The following is a 21,426-nucleotide window of genomic DNA, read 5'->3' as shown; positions in this document are numbered from 1 at the left end:
GGAAATTTTTGATCCACTAGTGTATCATATATTGAATAATTATTAATATGTTGCTTTTAACATTAAAATCATTCCTTATTTGGTGTGGAGACAATCCTTTTTTCTATTATTTTTTTAATTAATTTTATCTTTACAATATTTTGTTTTTGTTTTTATACATGTTTTATTATTTAAAATATATATTTTTCTAAACTTTTTGGTCATTCTATAAACTAATAAAGATAAAAAGATCACATATTTTATACTTTAATAAAGTGGGACATCGCTTATATTTTTAAATATTATTTATAATTTTTAATATATTTATGATTTTAAGGATCTCTTATACTTTCTTTCCAAATAATAATTTTAAAATTGATGTGCTAGTTAATATTAAAGCTCCATTATCTTAAACTATTCTACTAAAAATTATAAATCATTCAACATTAGATATATATATATATATATATATATATATATATATATATATATGTTTAAATTTATTTTTATTATATTCAGAATATTTTTATTGTATTTATATATTATTTTAAAGGAATTGTTTTTAATTGTGATAAATACATATTAATAGAAACTTTAGATAAATTATTTTAAATTTGTACAATATTTTGGTCCGCTTTTTATCCATTTTCTCCATTCATATATATATATATATATATATATGTATATATTATATTGAACCGCTGGATCCGCTTGATCCCCTCTTGATCTTCAACGCTGATATGCTTTTCCATTCTAAGCCTAAGTAAAGAACATCACGTTTTTGTTATTTTTGTTGAATAAGAACTTCACAAGCGAATGCTCCACTTTAGCATGAGAACCATTTTTTCTCCACTTTCCATTCAAACACTTTATTCAACTAAGAATGTAACCGAATTTGGGAACTAGACAATAAAAAAAACTTTTTCTCTCTCCTCTAAAAAAATGATTTTTTGAAACAGAAAGCTATACTATTTCATCTGGTGATCGGCTCCGTTGTTGGTGCTGGAATTTCTCCTCGCTGGTGCTACATTGATGGAAGAAAAATCTTGGTCATGATTTTCCGACGTGTCGAGTGACATAGTTTCTTTGGTTTATATTTGTTATTAGGGAACAAGGCTATTCGATGGTTACACTAGTTGGTTCCAGTTGCTGCAGTGCCTAATCGAGCCGACTTTGTATCTAGTAGGTAGATTGGACTTATTCTTTTTCCTTTTTAAGTTATGCCGTCTCCCCCTTGTAATTTTATATGCTACTCTCAATCCATTATTCATGAATTATTCCATAGTATCTTGGGGTTTCAAGTTTGATTCGTTGGACTTGGCATCCTCTGCTTTGATTCAAATTTCTCCATATGTATGGGAAAGAGCAGTAGTGACCGAAGAAGGTTTAACATGAATAGATCTCTCATAACGTCCTTTTTCCTTAGATTCTATGAACTTTAGTGCTGATGGAGGTTGTAATGGATAAAGAGGAATCATAGTTTTCGGACTCTCGTTCTAGGTGAGCTTCTAGTATTTGATGACCACATATGTCAGGTCCTGAGCTGCAGTTAGGCGGCTTGGCTATATATCATTTGGATGTGTAGTCGGGTAGTTTTTGATCATTGCATTTTTTTCCCCAAAGTATCTATTGTAAACCAATATTGATTCCCTCTTTGGATGATTAATAAAAAGTAATGTTAAAACCCCCAAAAAGGTAAGCTAGACATAGTATAAGATTGATTGTGAGTTTAAGACCAACTAAGGATTATTATTGTTTGACGTGGGTTTAGCCACCCCACTCGGCTTGGCTCAAGTTTTGATTTGCATATTACTACTACTGAGTCTGGTCTATTTGATAAGATCCAAGAACTATTTTACCGACTGATGGCCTTCAGAAACACACAAAAGATAGATTCATTCTAGTCAAAATGAGTTTTTTTTTTTGGAGAGAGAAACAAGAACTCTCAATGAATTTTGATTCATTGTAAAAACCAAAACTACATCATTTAATCGAAAAAAATCAGTTCTTTCTCACAATCTTTGTTATTTAGATCATCGTGCTACACTTATAACAATCAACCAAAACTATGTATTAATGTTTTGAATGATAACAGCGAATGGAACGGTACATATAAAGCGGATACTATAATACGGTACACCTAAAGTGCGGTTGGTTATATAAAGAAGAACACATACCGCGGAATATGAGTAGTTGAAATAAAAAATGTTCCATCATAAAGTTTGAATGGTGATAAAAGTAATCGTGGTACGGAATGAATATTTAAATAATAAAATTTAATTAAATTAAAATTTATTAAAATTCTTTTCCTAAAAGAAAATTGTATCAACCCATATAAATAACATTCACTTTTTTTCTTAATTTTTTTTTGAGTTTTTGTATAATCGGAATTTTTGCTTTCAGTCAAAAGTAAGACACACTTTCGAGGTCTTCCACAAATTGCAGCCTTCACACCTATAATTTATGAACATTTATTACCATTTCTACCTGTAGTATCCCTCCATAAGAGTGAGGACGCAGACAAAGCCAAAGAATGGTCGAAGAGAAAATGCTCGATGTATGGCAACAAAAAAGGTCGAAGAATGGCTGAATGTGGAAATTCGAGCCACAGTGATTTTGATAAGCGGCCTAAGTTATAATGGGTGAGTAAATATGGATAAAGCATTGGAATGAGTTTGACACGAGGAAATACTGCATGAAGTCGAATGGCCAGAAGAATATTAAAGTTTCAGAAAATTCAAGAAGCACCGAGAAGCCAAAAATAGAAATAGAAGTGTTCGAGAATGAGAAGCCAAAATACAAAGGACAAAGGACTTAGACAAGTACTTTTTCTGGAGTACACATTGAATCGTTTAAGTTATCAGTTACATTGGTCGAGAAACGGCTTCTTCTATAGTTTGGAGAATGATTGCAAAATGCTAGAATGGAAAGACCGAAAGTGATGTCGAGAGAATAACCAGATAGCATGTTATCGAAGGCCAAATGATGTTAAGCTGCTTGAGAGATGCTTCAGTTTTAATTTTAGGTTTGTAAAAAGTAATGATACGAGAAGATTCTCCGCGAAATTTAATGGATAGGATGCGCTCGCGGTTCGGCTTATATCGTTTTAGAAATCTCAGATTTTTTTTTATCTAAGTTTTTAGGGTATGAATGACCTTATTAGTATGTTAAAAGTGTTAAGGTCTGGGAAAGAAAGGTTTTGGACAATGATAAACATTTCCATCAATCCGGATCAGACAACGAGATGTTCAAAATTAAATATGGCTCGTTCGAGTCGTTTACAGTGTGTCGAGTGTGTCCAGAAGCTGCTGGAGGATGAAGGTGATTGCTCTCCTCCTTAAACCAGCTTGATATGTGTCTCTTATTTACTGGAACACGTCTAAAAGTTCTTGTTTATTTCCTATTGGTTGGTTTGGTGGCTTGCCACAAATCTTTTTCTTTTTGGATAGAATTGCGGCTTGACACTAAACTATCTCCCACTGGATATTTTGGGTGGCCAGGCCACCTCCTTCTTCCTACTCACGACCATAATCTCCCCTTATTCATTCTCCTCACCTCTAAATAGACATTCACCCCTTCGTTTAGTTCCCACACCAAAATCGGACCATAGGAACCTGCGAGCACCCGAGCCTTAAGGTAGACCCTCTAGTATTTAGCTTTTCTTTTTAATTTAGTTTTTAATTATTAATTTAGATTTAGGTTTATATCCTGGTTCTGACTAACGGAACATCATAAATCCGTTTGTTCTATGATTTTTTGAATAAAAGTCCAGAGTCGTGCCGACCGCGAGATAGAAGTGATAGAGTCAAATAAGTATACCATGCTAAGGCTAGATAACCCAAACACCCAGGTGAGTCTTGATTATGGGTTATGATTGTTTTGTGTGCGGTTAGCGCCTGAAAAAAAGAATATTGATTGATGCACTGTTAGGTTGCACGTTTATATATATAATGATATGATAATGACTGATGTTTGTGAAAGATATTGGGTTATATCGTTTGGGCCTTGGCTCAGGGGTATAACATGTTTGTGATATATTACCGTTGTGTTGCATATACTTGTGTGATTGCGTTATATTGTTCGGGCCTCGGCTCGGAGGGTATAACATGTTTTAGCATGTTGTAACGATGAAACCCGTAATGATTTGTGAGGGTCCGACACTCTGGTGGAGTGTCATGAGAGTCATTGGTGTCCACTTGAGGGACGTGCCTTGTCTGAGGCCATACCAAAATTAGTTTCGGGCAGGACGCGAAGACACATATGAGATGATGATGTGGAAAGTGTGTGATCCGGGCCATCGTCTTTTTAGACTTTGTGTCTAGAGTCAATGGGCGCAAGAAGGGATGTGGAATGGATTTTGTATCGAGATTGAAACCAATGACGAGAGGCATGCCTCAACGATCGATAATGATCTAACCACTCATGAAGAGTGGACGATTGGGTTACTTGATTGATTTATTTTTGCATTGCATGTTGCATGAAAAAAATGATCCTTGATGTTTGATGATTGATGCATATTGGGGGAGGGATGATTTAACAGTTAGGGAACCCTAACTCAGTGAGCAAATTAATTTCTCATTAGACTCTTTGTTTTGCAGGTAACCATAGGGATATCTTGGGTTGCGATGGAGCAGTGTTGATGGCGTAGTGTTTGTGTCTTTTGCAAAGGAATATGTATTGTAATATGTAACTAGATCTTGACCCGCGTAACCGCGCATGTTTTTGTTTTCATTTATTTTTATATAAACATTTTGTTTTCAATTCTAAATTGGTATATATTATAATATATATGTGTCTATCAATTTTTAAAACATAATAAGTTTACGGTATATTTTTTTCATTGAATAGATTGTTTCAAACTTTCACATGTATTTCTATCTTCTTCTATATATATATTTTCAGATTATTATTTCATTATTAAAATCGTAACTATATATATAAAGATTAGTAAAATATTGTTTTATTGTTATATTCAAAGATATTGTAACTTTCACAAATTTAGAAAGTTTTTTTAAAATTAAACTTTTCACTTCATAGATTTATATTATCGAGTAAATAATTAAACGTTTAGTTTTTGTTTAATTTTAAAAATAAACTATATAGTTAAAAAACTTCATTGGTTTAAGGTAGTAAAGATTAATCATTGTTAGATAATATGATTTTGTTATTTAAAAAAAAATCTTTTTAGTTTTAAAAGTTAACATCGACAAATATTTAAATAATTAACATATGGAGGTATAATATTACAACATTAAATTATATCTATTTAATTTATACTATTTATAAATCCAATGGATCTTTTATTGTTTAAATTCAATTATTGATTGCCCAATAAAAATTTCTGGTAGGCCCAAAATTTAAATGATAAGATTAGAGATTAAATTTAATATGACTTTCTAGGAATATGTCTATTAGGTCTATTTAAAAAAAAAAAAATCACACATGAATGAAGGTTCTGACTTCTGTTTTAATATATAAGATAGATTTAAAAGTGGTGCACGTTATATATGTTTGATGTTTTTTTAAAAAATATAAGAATTATATGAACAATAAAAGTTTATGAAAATGGTTGGCTTCCATATGATATTAGTCCTAGTCTGGGACGAAGCAACTAACTGTTTCAAACTTAGCTTGCAAAGCCTTAACTTGGAACCGCTAGGAAAGCTGTTCTCGGACATTTGATCTTGGGATTTCGGAATTGATCCAGGAACCTCAGGTCGAATTTTTGGGCACATGTAGTAGCATCTTCGATCAGGTTAAAGTTCTATAGTTCGTGGTGCATGTCCTTATTTTATTTGTGCACAGCAAACTCATTAACTTTGTCTTTTGACGTCAAAAAAAAAAAAAATTTGTCTTTAAATTATGCGCAAATCTCCAAAATAGCACATTTCTAAGTTTATATCACAAAAATAGCTTTCAAAAACTAAAATGACCAAAATAAAATTTTATTTTTTGAAAAATTTAATTTTTTTTTTATTTTTCAAAATTTGAAATCTTATCCCAAAACCCCACTCCCCAACTCTAAACCCTAAACCCTAAACTCTAAACCCAAAACCCTAAATCCTAAACCCACCCCTTAACTCTAAACCCTAAACCCTAAACCCCACCCCTAAATCTTAAACCCCACCCCTTAACTCTAAACCCTAAATCATAAATCCTAAACCCCACCCCTTAACTCTAAACCCTAATGTCTAAATTAATTTACCATTGAGGTATAAGTGTATATTTATCTCTTTTGATAAAACATTAAATGCTATTTTGATTATTTTTATTCTTAAAGGCTATATTTGTGACAAAAATTTTTTTAATGCTATCCTAGTCATTTTCTCGTAAATTATTCCGGACCGGGGTGTATCAATACCGCGCGCTAAACCAATTTGACATCGAATACATTGAACTAGAGATTAAAGACGCCACATCATTTGATTATTTATCTAAAATAAACATGACCGCTTACATAGGTTGAATCTCAGTCCAACTCTCTAAACCAAATACATACGCAAGAGTTAACGATAAATAAAAAGAATCAATAATGCATTTTAGTGTAGTTAAGTCACATGAACTCTCTATATCAACGATAATCCAACTAAATAAACTTTGGGTATGACTGTGCAAAACCAGAGTAAATGAGGTGTAATAAAATAGAGTAATTAAGTGAAAAAATTGTAGCTAAAAATATATTAAAAATAAATAAAAAGTTGAAGTCAACTAATTTTCTCGAAGAAGAAAAATTACAATAAAGCAACAATAAACAGAGTAAAATAATGAAAATAATTATTTTTTTCACTGAAATTTTTTCGCTAATCAAATCACGCTCTTCCCATCTCTTATCAGCTTTTCTGGTTTAACCTAACGGTTAGCAACGACTTCGGCGCTTCCGTCGCCACCTCTTGTAACCCCGCCGATTTTGGCGACTCCATTAACCTTACCAACAAACGTAAACAATCAGAGATCGCTCGTTTGTTACCCCTACTAATTGTTAATTTTGACAACATAGATGATGAAATCTATTGCAGGACTACGTTTCCATGCTTGACTAGTTCCCCTAATCTGATAATCATCCATAGATGATAACAAAATCATAGCAATTGAATCCATGGTAGATAACTGAGTGAGCGCAAGCAAGACATGCTCAATCATATCAGGATTTGACAAATCATAAACTAAATGAATCAGAATCTGCAATTCTCTCTCTCCGAAAATCTAATCTCTGAAAGACTCACCGGAAGATGAGAATACATAGATGAAGTATGCCGCCTTTTTTTTGTAACAACGTTGAACCGGATATTAAGAATGGGAGAAGAACCGATAAAGCTCCTTCCTATGTGGGCATCATTCTGATATCATCCATGGCGGCAATGTTGGTTATAGTACCGGCGATGTGCTCTTGTACTTCTAGAGATCCTTATCTGCAAGTTTCGATTAGAACAGTGTTTACTCCGTAAGCTGAGTTTTTCCCACAAGGTTTCTGAATCGGCAGTGGTGGCTTCAATCGCCACCATGGCTCTGGTTTTTAGAGTCAGAGATCCGGTTTCGAATAGTCGTAACAGAGGACCTAATCCGCCTTTTTCAAAAATAGTATTTCTCGATGCAACGTTTGAAGAAGTGACTAATGAGACAACGGAAATGACATTTCGTGAATAAGAGGATAGTGATTGAAATTGAGGAGAGTTAATAAATAACTAACATTACCTTCTGTAGCTATGATTTTTGTGGATTTCGCTCTTTCAGTGAAGAGCCGAAGGAGATAATCAAGCGTTTCTTCTTAAATTCAGTGCCGCCAATTTGGATTCGAGTGAAGAGATCTCTGATGAAAAAAGCAATGTTGTCTTTGTCTGAGGTAGGATTAGGGAGGGATAAAACAATGGTATTTTGGTGAAAAACACCAGATCTGAGGAGAAGGTCGAGGTCACTGATGTGAGTTGAGAGAAAGGAGGAAGCCATGTCGAGGTCTCTTTGCATCATGAGTTTGCCGCCGGAGAAAGAAGGGGAGGAGCATTGACGTGAGAGAGTTAAGGCGTTGAAGATTAGAGAGAAGAGAAGGGAGAAGAGTGTGGAGGAGAAGATTTTCAGACCAGTGAGAAGATTCAGACAAGGAGGATCTGCCACTTTTCGATGAAGGAAGAGACGGTGAGTGAAGAGAGTAGAAGGAGAGAAAGGAATTTTGTGATGTTGTCAAGAAGAACTTGGAGAGGTACGGTTGAGGTAGATGGTTAAGTTCGCTGGAGACGACAGCTGAGTAGTGATGCATGGAGGAGTGGAAATGGAAAATGTCACATGAAGAAGGGAAGAGAGGCGTGAAGACGAACTGTCTCTCTTCCTCTCTCTATACTTATGCGTTTATGTGTGTATCACTCTGTTTAGATGTACTTTGATGACAAACTGTTACTTGACAATACGTCAATCCTCTTTTGATACCATGATTTGTGTCAGTCTATAAACATATGGTTCCGGTTTCTTACAGCGGTGAACGAGTCAAACATGCGAAACACACATAAATATAACAAAAAAATGAGAATGAATATTTTAAAATGTATAATATATATCTGGGAAAAAACTATAAATCTTAAATATATCATCATCTTTATTAATATTTTAACACATTTTATTAGTAAAGTTGGTTAAAAGAACCAAACTGAAAACTGTTTTTCAATATACTGTTTAAAAAAAAAGAAATTTACAAGAATGTTAAAAAATTTCTTGAGAAAGACAATGATGGTATGCAGTTTTTTTTTTTTTTTGAAACTTTAATCGTTTAGGATTTTTTTCTAAAGTATGTTATTGGCCGGCTTCACATTGGTTACAAATAACTTTTCTTCTCCCTCATGGCCAATCCTTCAGATTCTCTATTTCTTCTTAATTCTCGGTTCTATCTTCTTTATTTCTATCTGCTCACCATCAATGCTCAGCTTGAGACCTCCTCAATCTCTAACTCGGTTCTATCTACTTTAGTTCTTTCGTACGCAAAACGGTTCACATCTTCTTTACACAACCATAGAAAGATAACAAACCCAACATTTTTCGAAGATGGATCCGGGGATAAATACATTGAAAATTATTCTGGTCCAAACTTCAGATATGCGAAAAAAACATATTGTCACCCAACTCCACAACACAATACCACCTCCAAGCAAGATGACATTGCCTTAAATCTGATCTGTTAGTGTAGTTGGTTTGATGGTTTGAAGTGTAAGTTTTTGAGATTTAAAGTTAAAAGTACTACTTTTTCATTTTGATAGTTAAAATATGTTGTAACTTTTTTATCATTTCATAATATACTTATGTCATTATGTTTGAGTTTTATTATTCTAGTTTAGGCTTTGATTGGTAACATGTGGTGTAAGTAATTTACTTTGGGCTAGGAAGATAAATCATTGATAACTCAAAAGTGTTACCAATCATGCATTAAATTTTTTTTATTTTATTTTAAGTTTGATTTAACATGTGTTGTAGTTGAGTCACAATTTTGACTTAGACCCTTTGTAAAATTGTTAACTCAAATCATAAACCAACATCAACCAAAATTCCATGTTTTAGAAGTGGGTTACAAATTTAATTGATTTTTCTATCTAAAAATAAAAATGAAAATAATGAGTTCTCAAAACTTGCGTATGTCAAGTTACGTACGTTTGCGTTTGTAGATTTTATTTTGCTTTGTAATTCTACTATTTATGGTTTCAGTTAACAAATTATAGTAATATCTAAGTTCATTTTGTTTGAGACATGAACATTTATAATTTTTCTGCTGTTATTAGATTTTTAGCTTAAATTTCATGCTATTATTATTATTATTTCATTAATTTATTTTATTACTGATATTAGAATAAATAGTATTATTATTGTTGACAAAAAATAGTATTATTATTTATTATAATATTTAAAAAACAATATATATTGAAAATGTTTTTTTCAAAAATTTATACTAATTTAAAATATATATTTTTAATTTTTATATTTTTAAATAGCTTAATGGTTCATTTATTTTTAGTAAATATTTTCACTATTTATGTGTTTTTATATTGAATTCTTGTATTAAAAATCCATACTGCAATTTACACATCAAAAAGTTACAAGTCATTAATTTTAATAAAATGATAACTTTAATTTTTGCTGCAAACTTACCACAAAAATTTACAGTTTTTAGTACATAATTTTCACTATAAATTACATTGAATTGCAAATCATTCTTCAATTCAACTTTGATACTACGTGTTACCAATCAGAGTCTAATGTTTATTACAAATTTAGAGTTCCGTTTTCCAGTTTAATGGTTATTTGATTATTATTTTCTTTCTAGTGATATTGTTTAGAACACCATCATCTATAAGTAAGTTATGAATTTTTATATGCGTTCTCCGTTCTTATTTATGGGTTTATATTTCTAACTAGGATATGCATGGGCATAGTAATGTTTAATAATGTTACATTCTAAATTCAAAAACATTTGTACAATTTTGAATCAGATTTTTATTAGAACAATGTTAATTCTGAGCAACATAAATATAAATAGTTATCAGTGTTATTTATGGTTTATATTTTGTCTGCCAGTTTATGGAAGAAAGTCAACCGATATAAATATTAAATATATATCCACAATTCAAAAGAAAAGAGTAATAAACAATGCTTACCGAAGCGTGTAAGTTTTCTTCTTCCCAATTAACTTCAACTAGGGGACTGTGCGGACATAAAAATATTCAAAGCATGAAAAAAATAATAGTGTATAGTTTTAGAAGTTACAAATTTTATATTATCACAAAGTGAAATTTGTGTTGTATATATGCTGTAATAGTATAATTTAGGTTTACATATTATATTTATGTTCTTATATTTTTGTTTAAAAAGTGACATATTAAACAAATATGATAAAAAGTTGAAATGTAATTCATAAGCAATATAAATTAAGAAGTACAATTCTCGATTAAAAAAAAGCCAATAGAAACCTGCAAAAAATATATTAAATTTTGTAAACACTAGTACGTTATAAAATAATTTGATAGATTTTTAAATTTCTAAATTTTATTGAACATAAAATAATATTAATTCACATATCATTATCGAAATAGTTTGAAAACTGGTTGGTAGTCAACTACAATCGATCTTTTGTTCTGTTATTTATCTATTAATAGAAGAAATAAATAAATCTAAGAATTTATAAATTTTAAATTTTTAGCGAATACAAGGTCAAAATTACTTACTGTTGACTATGAAATATTTTGAAAAACTTGTTTGTAGATAACATTCATTGTTTTTGTATGTGGCTTCCCTTGTTTATCTTTTATTAGGATTTTTAATCCAGACATCGACTTCACTCTAGAAAGTGCAACGTATAATTGGCCATGAGAGAACACTGGTTTAGGTAGAAACAAACCAACATTTTGCAGCGTTTGACCTTGACTTTTATTGATGGTCATCGCGAACACCAATGTAACTGGAAACTGTCTTCAACGCATTCTAAAGGGAAACTTTGTGTCAGGTGGTGTGACAAACATTCTGGGAATCCAAACATCCTCTCCGGCAATATCGTTTCCCGTTATAATTCTACCTTGTATCACATTGGGAAATATCTGACTAACAATTAGCCTAGTACCATTACATAAGCCAACTGCAGCATCCATGTTACGAAGACGCATGATATGAGCACCAACTTCTAGCTTTAAACAGTGTCAAGGCAATGTAGCGACTTTAACACTGTTCAAAAACTATGTAGGATATACCACATTTTTTTCTATGTCAACATCGTATGGAATAATGCTGTCAGAGATAAGGTAAACCTTCTGTTCAGCTGAAAGCATCATATGTAAAAATCATTTTCTTTACAGACAATAAATAGTTAGTGGAACATAAAGAGTTAATGAAAAAAAATGAAAAAAACATGTTACCTCGCTATAAAGACAGACTGGGTACAATGCAACGGACCAGAACTGTCAAAACTGAGAACGCCATTGGGTCTCCCTATAAAGAAGAAGCAAATCATGGGCAAGAACAGGACTGTCAAAACTGAGAACACCACTGGGTCTCAACGCTAAGTTTCCCAACTGCAAGTATAAGCCATCAGGATACACAATCAGAGCTATTTCCACCAATAACTAAAGCAAACAGAGAAACTAAGAGGATCACTGAAAACCAGAATTGAAACCTTTTCATCAGCTACTGAATCGTTTTGCTCCATCCTTCAATGATTGCTGCATAATTTTCCACTGGACGTTTCCTTATTGGGGATCAAGCCGCAACCGCAGAGGATCACTGAAAGGCCAAGACTTTTATCATCACATAGAAACCGTAATCCCGAATCCAATTAAAATTCTGAATCCAAAAACATTGTTATCATCGTCAAAAAGAAATTTCAAGAGTTTTTCTCTGTGAAGAATCAAATCAAGCAATGGCAAATTCGTTTACTCTAATCACCGATTTGAAAGCTGAATGTTGTTCAAACATCGCCGAGGTCTGTCTCCTCTGATTATGGGGAGCAAGAACTGTTAAGAAAGGCGGCCAACTCATGGGTGTCGACATGCTTCTTCTTTACGAGCAGATAACTCCGGCGAGACACCATTTGATTAGATCCTCTGCATATTTCTTCATATTGATAGTCGGATCTTATTTTCCTTGAAAAGAGAGATTGAAGAAAGAGATAGTTGAAAAGGTTTATTCTTCTAACTCAACCACAAAAGCTTATTCTTTTTTTACTTTATTCCTTGTTCTGTTTGACAATCTGTATATATAATGTTGGTTAGTTTCTTCTCCTAACAAATGGCAGATGATTTTTGCGATACTTGTCTTCCATATTGTTTTTACATTTTAAATTTTTTTCTTTTAGATTATTACAATTTGGACAAGTACTTTCTAATCGTGAACTATCTAATCCTTTTCGCATTAGCTATTATCGTATGATGTTTGATAATCTATTTTATTGTTCACTAAAATTTAAAATGAATAAAGAAATAAATAAATAAATAAATAAATAGAAACATATTTTACATATCTGATAACATAACCTATCTCATCTTACCATAGTAACACTAACTCAATAAAGGTTTGGAGCTAAAAAAAGATCAACAAAGAAGACTAATCTATCTTATCTTACCATAGAATGTCTTGGCTAGAACAAGTAAATATCAGAAAAAAAGGTAAAAAAATAAAATATGAGACAAAACAATATCCGAAACACAAATGATCGCGATCAAGCATCAGCACAAAAAACCAAAAAAACGGGTCAAAAAAAGAATAGTCATCGGAAGAACAAAATCACTACGTCAATAGCAGGGGTCTCCGATCAAATCAGACCGGACTTATAGTATCTAAATTCATGAAATATTGACCCTTAAAAACTCGCAGATACAAATATTATGGTGTGTCAATTGGATGTCATGCTGTTTTGCAAGCATTGCTGTGCTGAAATTCTCTAAATTAGGAAAATCTAACTCATCATTTCTCTTATCCTTACTTAATTTTTGTCATCATAGCCAATGCATTCTTTTGTTGTTTCCCGCTGCTCCCTATCAAAATTGGGACACGGCACTGGTGAATTATTTTGTCTTTTTGTCACTTTTAAGATTATCAAAAATATGACATGTGTAGGTGGTATAAAGCTACTGATTTGATTTATATATTTTCACCTTTCTATGAAACCGAAAAGTCCAACTATCTATTCTATTAAAATAAAAATTACAACTTCTTTTTAACGTGTAATGTTTTAAGTTGGACCATTATTTAAAAAGCTTATCAAATGTACATAATTTTATTATAATATATTATAATATATTTATTTTTATATAAAATAAAATAAATATTTATTTAAAAAATTCTAACAAAATCTTTTAAAAAAAATTTCAGAATCATTTTAAATTTTATTTCTAAAAGTTGATTTATTTAAATTTTGGTTATCATAAAATATAATCAGAAATTTAAATTTAATTTAGCTTGATTTATAAACGAAAATTTAAAATTATATAAAATATTTTAATGATAATATTAACTTAAAATTATTACTTTTCAAAAAGACAATTTACAAAGATTTTAAAAAAATATTTTGTTGGAAAGCAATATTCATTTCTATTTAAATTTAAAATAAAAATATCTTATTTATTAATAACATAAATCATGACTTATTATATCTGTGATTTTTTAATTTAAAACATCTCCTACAGATTACAACTTTAAATGTTTCTATCATGTAACGTTATCATTTAGGTCAATAATTTTTAACACAAAACTAATATCTTATTAATGTTAAATTTTTATGTACACCCCTCTTCGTAGATGAAACATTTAACCTCTTTACACATCATATATATAAAACTTTAGTCAACTATTACTAGTGTTTATATATTCTATTGAGTTAAAACCATTTCATTTTAATATTTAAAAACTATACCAAATTAGTTTATTAATCACTATTTAAAGTTTTACATCTCCTACTCCAACCATAAATGGACAAACAATATATATACAAAATAAATATATACATGAATGAATACATTAAACATGAACACACTTTGATCATCTATATGCTCATGCTAATGTCATAGCATGAATGACCTGCTATGCATTTATAACCTGGTTGGCCATTAGAGACAGACTAGCTACGGGTCATCGTACTAGACAATGGGGGCATGTGCAATGGTGTGTTTACTGTGGTGAGCCGGATGAGACAAGAGACCATCTTTTTTTCGCTTGTCCATATACTTTCACACTCTGGTTACAGGTTGTAGGCAATCTGTTTGGTTCAGACCCCGATCCGGACTGGGAAATCACGCTGCAACGTATGCTTTTGGGTTCTTATGACCGGCTTACTTCTATCTTACTGCGTCTGGCCCTGCAAACCTCCGTTTACTTCATATGGAGGGAGCGGAACGACCGGCGACACAACGGGACGGGGAAAACTGTAGATCAGCTGCCTCGGCTAATTGATAAGTCAATAAGGAATAGGATTACTGCTACAAACTACCGCTAGAATCAAAAGCTATATGGACTGATGCAGAGATGGTTTAGTGCTCATCTATAGTCTAGAGTTATATGCAGTAGCCTTTCGTAGTCTAAAAACTCATTCTTTGTACATATATTCCTTTAAAGTTGATCAATAAATTTAACATTTCATCAAAAAAAAAAAAAAGAACAAAATCACCACAAAACAAAAAGATGCATGTCTAAAGCACGAAATTTTTCGTAATGAAATACATAAATATAATTCACTTTTGATTTTAAATATTCGTCTTCTAAAAAAAATATAGAAAACAAAATTAATAACACATGCAGTTCATATAATTGTCAATTGAGTTCTGTTTTATAGTATAAAAAATTGTGTATTAGACATCAATGGCTTAAGTTTAAAATTTAAAATTTTGGTTTAAGCCTAATGTTTAGGAATCTATGTTAAGGGTTAATTTATGATTTAATATTTTTGAAACTTCAAAAGTTTTATAAAACTCACCAATTTTTGAATAGCTTTAAAATTTTCATATATATGATAAATATAGAGAATAAAAATTAAAAAAAATTAAAATTTATATATTTGTCAATTTAAACTATTTTGTAACAAACATTTTAAAATATATGAGAATTGCGTATACAAATTATGTTGGTAAAAAAAAAAAGAGAAAAAGACAAAAATAGCACTAAATCAAGTTTATGTTCCCAAACTAGCATTCAAGGTCAAAAGTCACAAAAATAGCACTTAATGTTTTATCAAAAGTCACAAACTTAGGGTTTAGAGTTAAAGGGTGAGGTTTAGGATTTAGGGTTTAGGGTTTAGGGTTTAGAGTTTAGGGTTTATGGTTTAGGGTTTAGAGTTTAGAAATGAGGTTTTGGGGATAAGATTTCAAATTTTGAAAAATAAAAAAATTAAATTTTTCAAAGGATAAACTTAGAAAGGTGCTATTTTGGTCATTTTAGTTTTTGAGTGCTATTTTTGTGATATAAACTTAGAAAGGTGCTATTTTGGAGATTTGGCCAAAAAAAAAAAACTGAATTTTGGCAAATGTTTTTTCTTAAATTCAAAAATGGATTAGTTTTGGTAATGGTAGGTATAAACGAAGCCGGCTCGTTTCACGCCGCCTTGTTGCTATAGGAATCTGATTCTCATTTCTCACACCCCACACAGAGTCTTTATTCCGAGGCCAATCACTTGTCATTCAAAGATTGAAACGGCCTCATCTGCAAGCAGTAAATCATGTCCGGCGAAGGAGACACCACCCTCAAGTCTATCTGCTACAAGCCTGGCTCTCTCCAGTTACTCGATCAGGTTCCTCTTATAACCCCTTCCTTCACACTTCTATACAAATTTCACAAACGAACGTTTCTTCTAATCTCAACTATCATCTGAACTCGGAGCAGAGGAAGCTTCCTTTGGAGACTACTTACTTAGAGATCCGTGACACTGCAGATGGATGGTAAAAGAAAACAGCTTTTGATTGATTAGATTCGCAAACGTGTTAATAGTTTCAATGGTTCATTAGGAGTGCGATACAGGAGATGGTGGTACGTGGTGCTCCTGCGATAGCCATTGCTGCAGCTCTCTCTTTGGCTGTTGAAGTTTCCAACTTTAGTGGCTTCGATGGATCATCGGCAGAAGCGGTTGCTTTCCTTGAGAAGAAGTTGGATTATTTGGTGTCAAGGTACTGAATTTAGATTAAAGTTTGCATCTTCGGTTCTTTGTGATGATTCTTAAGTCCTTTGCTTTGTCTTATGTTTCTTCTTCAGCCGGCCAACAGCTGTTAATCTTGCAGATGCTTCCTTGAAACTTAAACAAGTTATAGCTAATGCCTTGGCTTCTTCTGCCGCTGAACCGAACTCCATTTTCAAGGTAATTTCCTAAGAGCCAAAGGTTTTGTTTTTCTTCTTATTCGGTTGTTGGCTGAGAAATGTTAGCTTAGAGAACTCAATTTGGACTTGGGAATGGTTGCTCTCTCTTGGATGATAGCTTCCTGTTTTAATAGCTTAGAGAACTTGATTTGGACTGAGGAATGATAGCTTCATCTTTGCATATACATTTTTGGCTTTTTTCTGTATCATTTATCTGCACAGAGCTGAGCCTTTTTTGCTTTTGTAAGTTCACTTCACTACCTATGCCTTGTTCTCCTCAGGCATATATTGAAGCTGCTGAGAATATGCTCGAAGATGATGTCGCGTCAAACAAAGCAATAGGGACCTTTGGTTCAAGCTTACTGAGGCAGCAAGCCAAAAATCCTGATAAGCTTTCTGTTCTGACCCATTGCAACACCGGCAGGTATGGTTCTGTGTATCCAACCAAATAGAGTTTGTGGATGTTCATCACCTAACTGACAGTTCCCTTTTGTTTGTAGCCTTGCTACTGCCGGATATGGAACTGCCCTGGGTGTTATCCGTGCACTCCACACTCAAGGAGTCTTAGAAAGAGCATACTGCACAGAAACTCGTCCATTCAATCAAGTAAAACTCCTAAGTTAAAGTTCTTTCTATTTAAATACTTGTGCGAATTCGGAAGTTGTTCCGGACCATTGTTTGACATCTGCAATAAGATTGTAAAGTAAAGTAAAGTAGGATCGATTATTCATGAATATTAGCTTGCCTCCATTGCTTGAAATGTTGTTGGATGACAATTGACAGGGATCGAGGCTTACAGCGTTTGAGTTGGTGCATGAAAAGATCCCTGCAACGCTCATTGCTGACTCAGCTGCAGCTGCACTCATGAAAGATGGTCGTGTAGATGGTGTCGTTGTGGGAGCAGACCGTGTGGCTTCAAATGGTGCACTTAAGATAATCTGATTTTCTCTTCATAAATCTGAAAACCTACTAATATAACTATATTTCCAGGTGATACTGCTAACAAGATTGGGACTTACAGTCTCGCCCTATGCGCAAAACATCACGGGATACCGTTTTATGTTGCTGCACCTCTCACCTCAGTTGATCTTTCTCTTTCGTCCGGGAAAGAAATAGTGATAGAAGAAAGAACAGCAAAGGAGTTGCTGAACACCCATGGAGGGCTTGGTGAGCGCATTGCTGCACCAGGGATCTCGGTTTGGAACCCAGCTTTTGATGTGACTCCAGCTGAGCTGATTGCAGGAATCATAACCGAGAAGGTTTGTGTCTCCAAAGATTATACTTTTTAAGGTTTGTATGCGGAGGTCGGTCATAACTAATAAAGAATGTATGTGCAGGGGGTCATAACAAAGAATGCCAATGATGCATTTGACATAAGCAGCTTTGCCAAGAAGGTGACAGGAAATTGAAGTTGTGTAGTCAGCTTTTCGATTCGCAGATGTGTCCATCTCTATGTTATTTCAACATAAGCACAATACTTTGTAACAAAACAATAAAAGCTTTTGTAATGTTTTAAACTACTGAATACGCTTCTGTCCGGGGATAAATAATCAACTTGAGTCCTTTATGTTTTTTAAACTACTGAAAGGAAAGTGATGTTTCCGCTCTCTATATAGTTGCAACACAGCACCATAATGAATACATATGTTGTAAAGATTTGTTACACCAAAAGAAAAAATGTTGTAAAGATTTGTCTTGGGATAAGAAAGAGTCGACAAGCAAAAAGAGTCGACAAGCAAAAAGAGTACATTTTATAGATGGTGGGGCAAATTGGTGTATGTTAAAGAATAAGAGCATTGATGAAAATGTCTGCTAACAGTACATTCCAGCAATTAAAACAACAAGAAAGATTGCAAAAGAGATGCAATAAACAAATAACATATAATTATTGTAAAAGAGGCAATTCAAATAATCTTCTAAATTCCACTTTATATTTTCCTTTTGCACAGGCAGCAGAGCCCATGTTCTAAATTGCGCTAGGCACGAGTCGAACGGTAAGTACGGACCTAGCGAGTTAACAATAAATCGGAGATAACTCGGAGAGTACTTAGGGATTAATTTTTTTATTATTTTATTTAATTTAATATATAAAACTAAATATAAATATAAAAATATATATATATATATAGCATAAATACATTATTATTTGAGACTTTTTAATATATTCAATTAAATTTTATAAAATTTTGTTGATTTATCACAATTACCTATCTCATATTTATTATAAAAAAAATTAATAGCAAAATTTCAAATAATCAATTTTTTTTTTAATCATTTGTGTCATTTCATTTTAAACCAAAAGAAGAAATTACTACATAAATATATAGCCCATCGAAAGCCCATCACTAATTCACAAACGATTAAACATGATAGAGAAGTAAAAAGCCACTCAAATATTAATTGAAAGACAAATCGATTTCTAAAAGATCCAACATCGGTGAATAAGTAATGAACGTACACAGACACTATAAATAAGCTTGTTCTCCCCACGAGATTCACTCATTCGATCTTGATTAAGTCTGGGCCCATTTAAGTTGGACCAAAACTTTGTAAAATTAAAAATTAATCGGCACTTAATCCGATTAATCCCGCTTAATGTCATTAAGCGGCCAAATATTAATGAGCCGAGTTCTTATACCGAATTGTTTCCAATTAGCCTCCGAGTAGCGTTTTATCAGCCGCATTTGCGGCTACTCGGCCGCGTTTTTGAACATGAACTAGAGCTCATTGCCTTGCTTCTGCTTCCTTTTGTTCAGGTAGGACTAGAGCTTCTTGACCAGACAGCTTGGTGTGAAAAATCTGAGCTTTTGAAAATGTTTCCAAGTTCTCTTCAATCAGATCAGATAGTTAGATGAATAGAAAATCCAGAGAGGACTGTTGTTGAGTCATTCAAGACAAGAACGTGCAGATAAAAAAAAAAGTTTCATAGTAGCCATTTTCTAGATTTGCTAAATTTGTTGAAGCATCTCTGTAATACACCGTCTTTAAAAAAAAAAACCATAATTTCGGTATTATGAAATTTTTTGGGGAAGCTGAAGGCTCGGGAAATATTTATCCTCAAGGTTAAAGTTAGTCTGGAGTTTATTAAAAATATTCAGCTCATCAGATTGGGAACGGAAAATATTCGGGATTGATCGCGGGACGAAAATTCACCAGAAAGGCCGAAATCGCGCAGATCGACCGAAAAGCTCGAGGTGGCTTGATCTAAGGGATCAGGACGTGGTGTCAACCATTTAACCTGCTGAGTGTCAACACAAGAAGGAGATGTAGACTTGCATGAAGCAGTTCCATGCAGCTCGACACACATAAGTACGAGGTGTCGCAGTACCTGTGATCTGCGCATGCGAACCGACATGCAGAGGCCTGTGTGTCGCGATGCTTGAACACCAGACATGCTGAAGGGCAAGTGGACATGGAGGTGTCTTCTGGCATGGCCAGAAAGCATGCAAAAGGGAATGTGTACGCCCATGTGTCGCCACACATGCAACCAGAAGCATGTGAGATGACACACAGGCGCTTGGGTGGTGAATCCTTACTGGCCGGTGTCTTCTATATATACTCAGCTCCCCTGCTCGTTTTCATTGATCCCAAAACACTTAAAGACGTGGGTTAGAGAGAGAGACAAAAGTAGAAAAAAAAGCATGAGATTCCGAGCTGTTACGAGAATTTTAGAGAGTTTCCGAGGACCGAAATACTGCCGGTAAGTTCCGAAAGACTGTCCAGAAGTGAAAGAAGGTTCTTTCCAAGTTCTGATCAGTACAGACCAGTCCATTCAAGACATTGACGTTGGGTTTTGGGATTTACCATCACTGTACCAAGACGAAGATTTGGAGGGGATAAAAAGGGTTTGGTCAACATCTGGAATCAAAGAGTCGAGCCACATCGCTTAATCACTGTGAGTCACGGTTAATTGTTTGTAATCAATTTTTCATGCAGGTTCCTAACATCGTAGAGGCTTCCGAGCTAGGAAAGTCGGACCGATCTAGGTGTCAGTTTGTGGATCCGAGGCTTGAGACGATGTCTGGGCTAAGTGGATAGCAAGACTAGTCTAAGCACCCGGGTTATTGTGATTGTGTGATTATTATATGTTGTTATGGTGTGTACCTCGTGTTGGTACTGTTGTGTGAGAACCTTGTGGTGGTTCTAGTAGTAGTTTGCAGGTCATGTTTCCTCAAATGGTACCACTAAGCCGGTCGTGGTCCGGAAAGTGGTGGGCTTGGTTTAACTTGGCTTGATCACCAAGGCCGAGTGTCACACATGGATGTGACAGCCCCCGGCGAGTCCGATAGAGGACCGGGGCACGACGATTCCGATTGAGGACCGTGACCGGACAATTCCAGAGCGCCTACGCATGTGTGGTGTATTAGTGAAGGGATTGCCAGTGTCCCTTATGTGGAGGAAGAATGATTCTGTTGGGCCCTATGAGTATATATATATATATATGGTTGATTGATGTGACACTCATAAAGAGTGTTTTGATTTATTATGGTTTAATGTTTTATTGCTTAAATCAGTCATGCTTTATGATCTTGAATATTGATTGTTGAACTACCCGTCCTGCTTGTGTTTGGGGTTGGGTTTAGAATGACGGGTAGTTGTATATGCTAGATAGGGAACCCTGGCTCACTGAGTGAAACTAGTTCACTCACT

At 33.5% G+C, this 21,426-nt stretch overlaps 2 protein-coding genes and 2 long non-coding RNA genes across 6 annotated transcripts; 2 read left to right on the top strand and 2 right to left on the bottom strand.

Moving 5' to 3' along the window:
* The first annotated feature begins 3,427 nt into the window (after window positions 1–3,427).
* Window positions 3,428–4,694, top strand: LOC106305617. Its single transcript, XR_001263023.1, has 3 exons — window positions 3,428–3,615; window positions 3,747–3,829; window positions 4,578–4,694. It is a non-coding gene; the product is annotated as an uncharacterized LOC106305617 (long non-coding RNA).
* Window positions 4,695–6,783: 2,089 nt separating this feature from the next.
* On the bottom strand, window positions 6,784–8,273 carry LOC106305615. The gene is given in 10 exon segments (XM_013741972.1): window positions 6,784–6,815; window positions 6,818–7,041; window positions 7,043–7,242; window positions 7,244–7,435; window positions 7,437–7,612; window positions 7,615–7,737; window positions 7,740–7,981; window positions 7,983–8,081; window positions 8,083–8,180; window positions 8,183–8,273. Coding segments are annotated over 10 exon segments (1,434 nt in total). The 5' UTR covers window positions 8,231–8,273.
* A 3,036-nt stretch (window positions 8,274–11,309) lies between these two features.
* On the bottom strand, window positions 11,310–12,651 carry LOC106304343. 3 transcript variants are annotated; one of them, XR_001262715.1, is made up of 4 exons: window positions 12,376–12,651; window positions 12,116–12,282; window positions 11,859–12,014; window positions 11,310–11,761 (listed from the first exon to the last, which is right to left on the bottom strand). It is a non-coding gene; the product is annotated as an uncharacterized LOC106304343 (long non-coding RNA). The 3 variants fall into 3 exon arrangements; XR_001262713.1 differs by having other exon boundaries at window positions 12,116–12,222; XR_001262714.1 differs by having other exon boundaries at window positions 12,116–12,222; window positions 12,385–12,651.
* A 3,349-nt stretch (window positions 12,652–16,000) lies between these two features.
* On the top strand, window positions 16,001–18,357 carry LOC106301452 (methylthioribose-1-phosphate isomerase). The gene is made up of 9 exons (XM_013737853.1): window positions 16,001–16,216; window positions 16,309–16,364; window positions 16,431–16,589; window positions 16,675–16,777; window positions 17,058–17,200; window positions 17,277–17,382; window positions 17,560–17,698; window positions 17,767–18,035; window positions 18,114–18,357. The coding sequence occupies exons 1-9, from the start codon at window positions 16,145–16,147 to the stop codon at window positions 18,183–18,185; spliced, it is 1,119 nt and encodes a 372-aa protein (XP_013593307.1). The 5' UTR covers window positions 16,001–16,144; the 3' UTR covers window positions 18,186–18,357.
* Window positions 18,358–21,426: the final 3,069 nt, after the last annotated feature.

The sequence above is a fragment of the Brassica oleracea genome, chromosome C7, assembly GCF_000695525.1.
Source record: "Brassica oleracea var. oleracea cultivar TO1000 chromosome C7, BOL, whole genome shotgun sequence".
In the NCBI taxonomy this organism is placed as follows: Eukaryota; Viridiplantae; Streptophyta; class Magnoliopsida; order Brassicales; family Brassicaceae; genus Brassica; species Brassica oleracea.
The sequence above is the reverse complement of the archived record's forward strand: the minus strand, read 5'-3'. Positions and strand labels throughout refer to the sequence as shown.

Excerpts from the sequence above, each read along its gene's own strand:
- LOC106301452 (XM_013737853.1), top strand. The coding sequence starts at position 16,145 with ATGTCCGGCGAAGGAGACACCACCCTCAAGTCTATCTGCTACAAGCCT. Across the intron at positions 16,778-17,057 it reads AACCGAACTCCATTTTCAAG|GCATATATTGAAGCTGCTGA; the intron begins GTAATTTCCTAA and ends TGTTCTCCTCAG. Across the intron at positions 17,383-17,559 it reads AAACTCGTCCATTCAATCAA|GGATCGAGGCTTACAGCGTT; the intron begins GTAAAACTCCTA and ends GACAATTGACAG.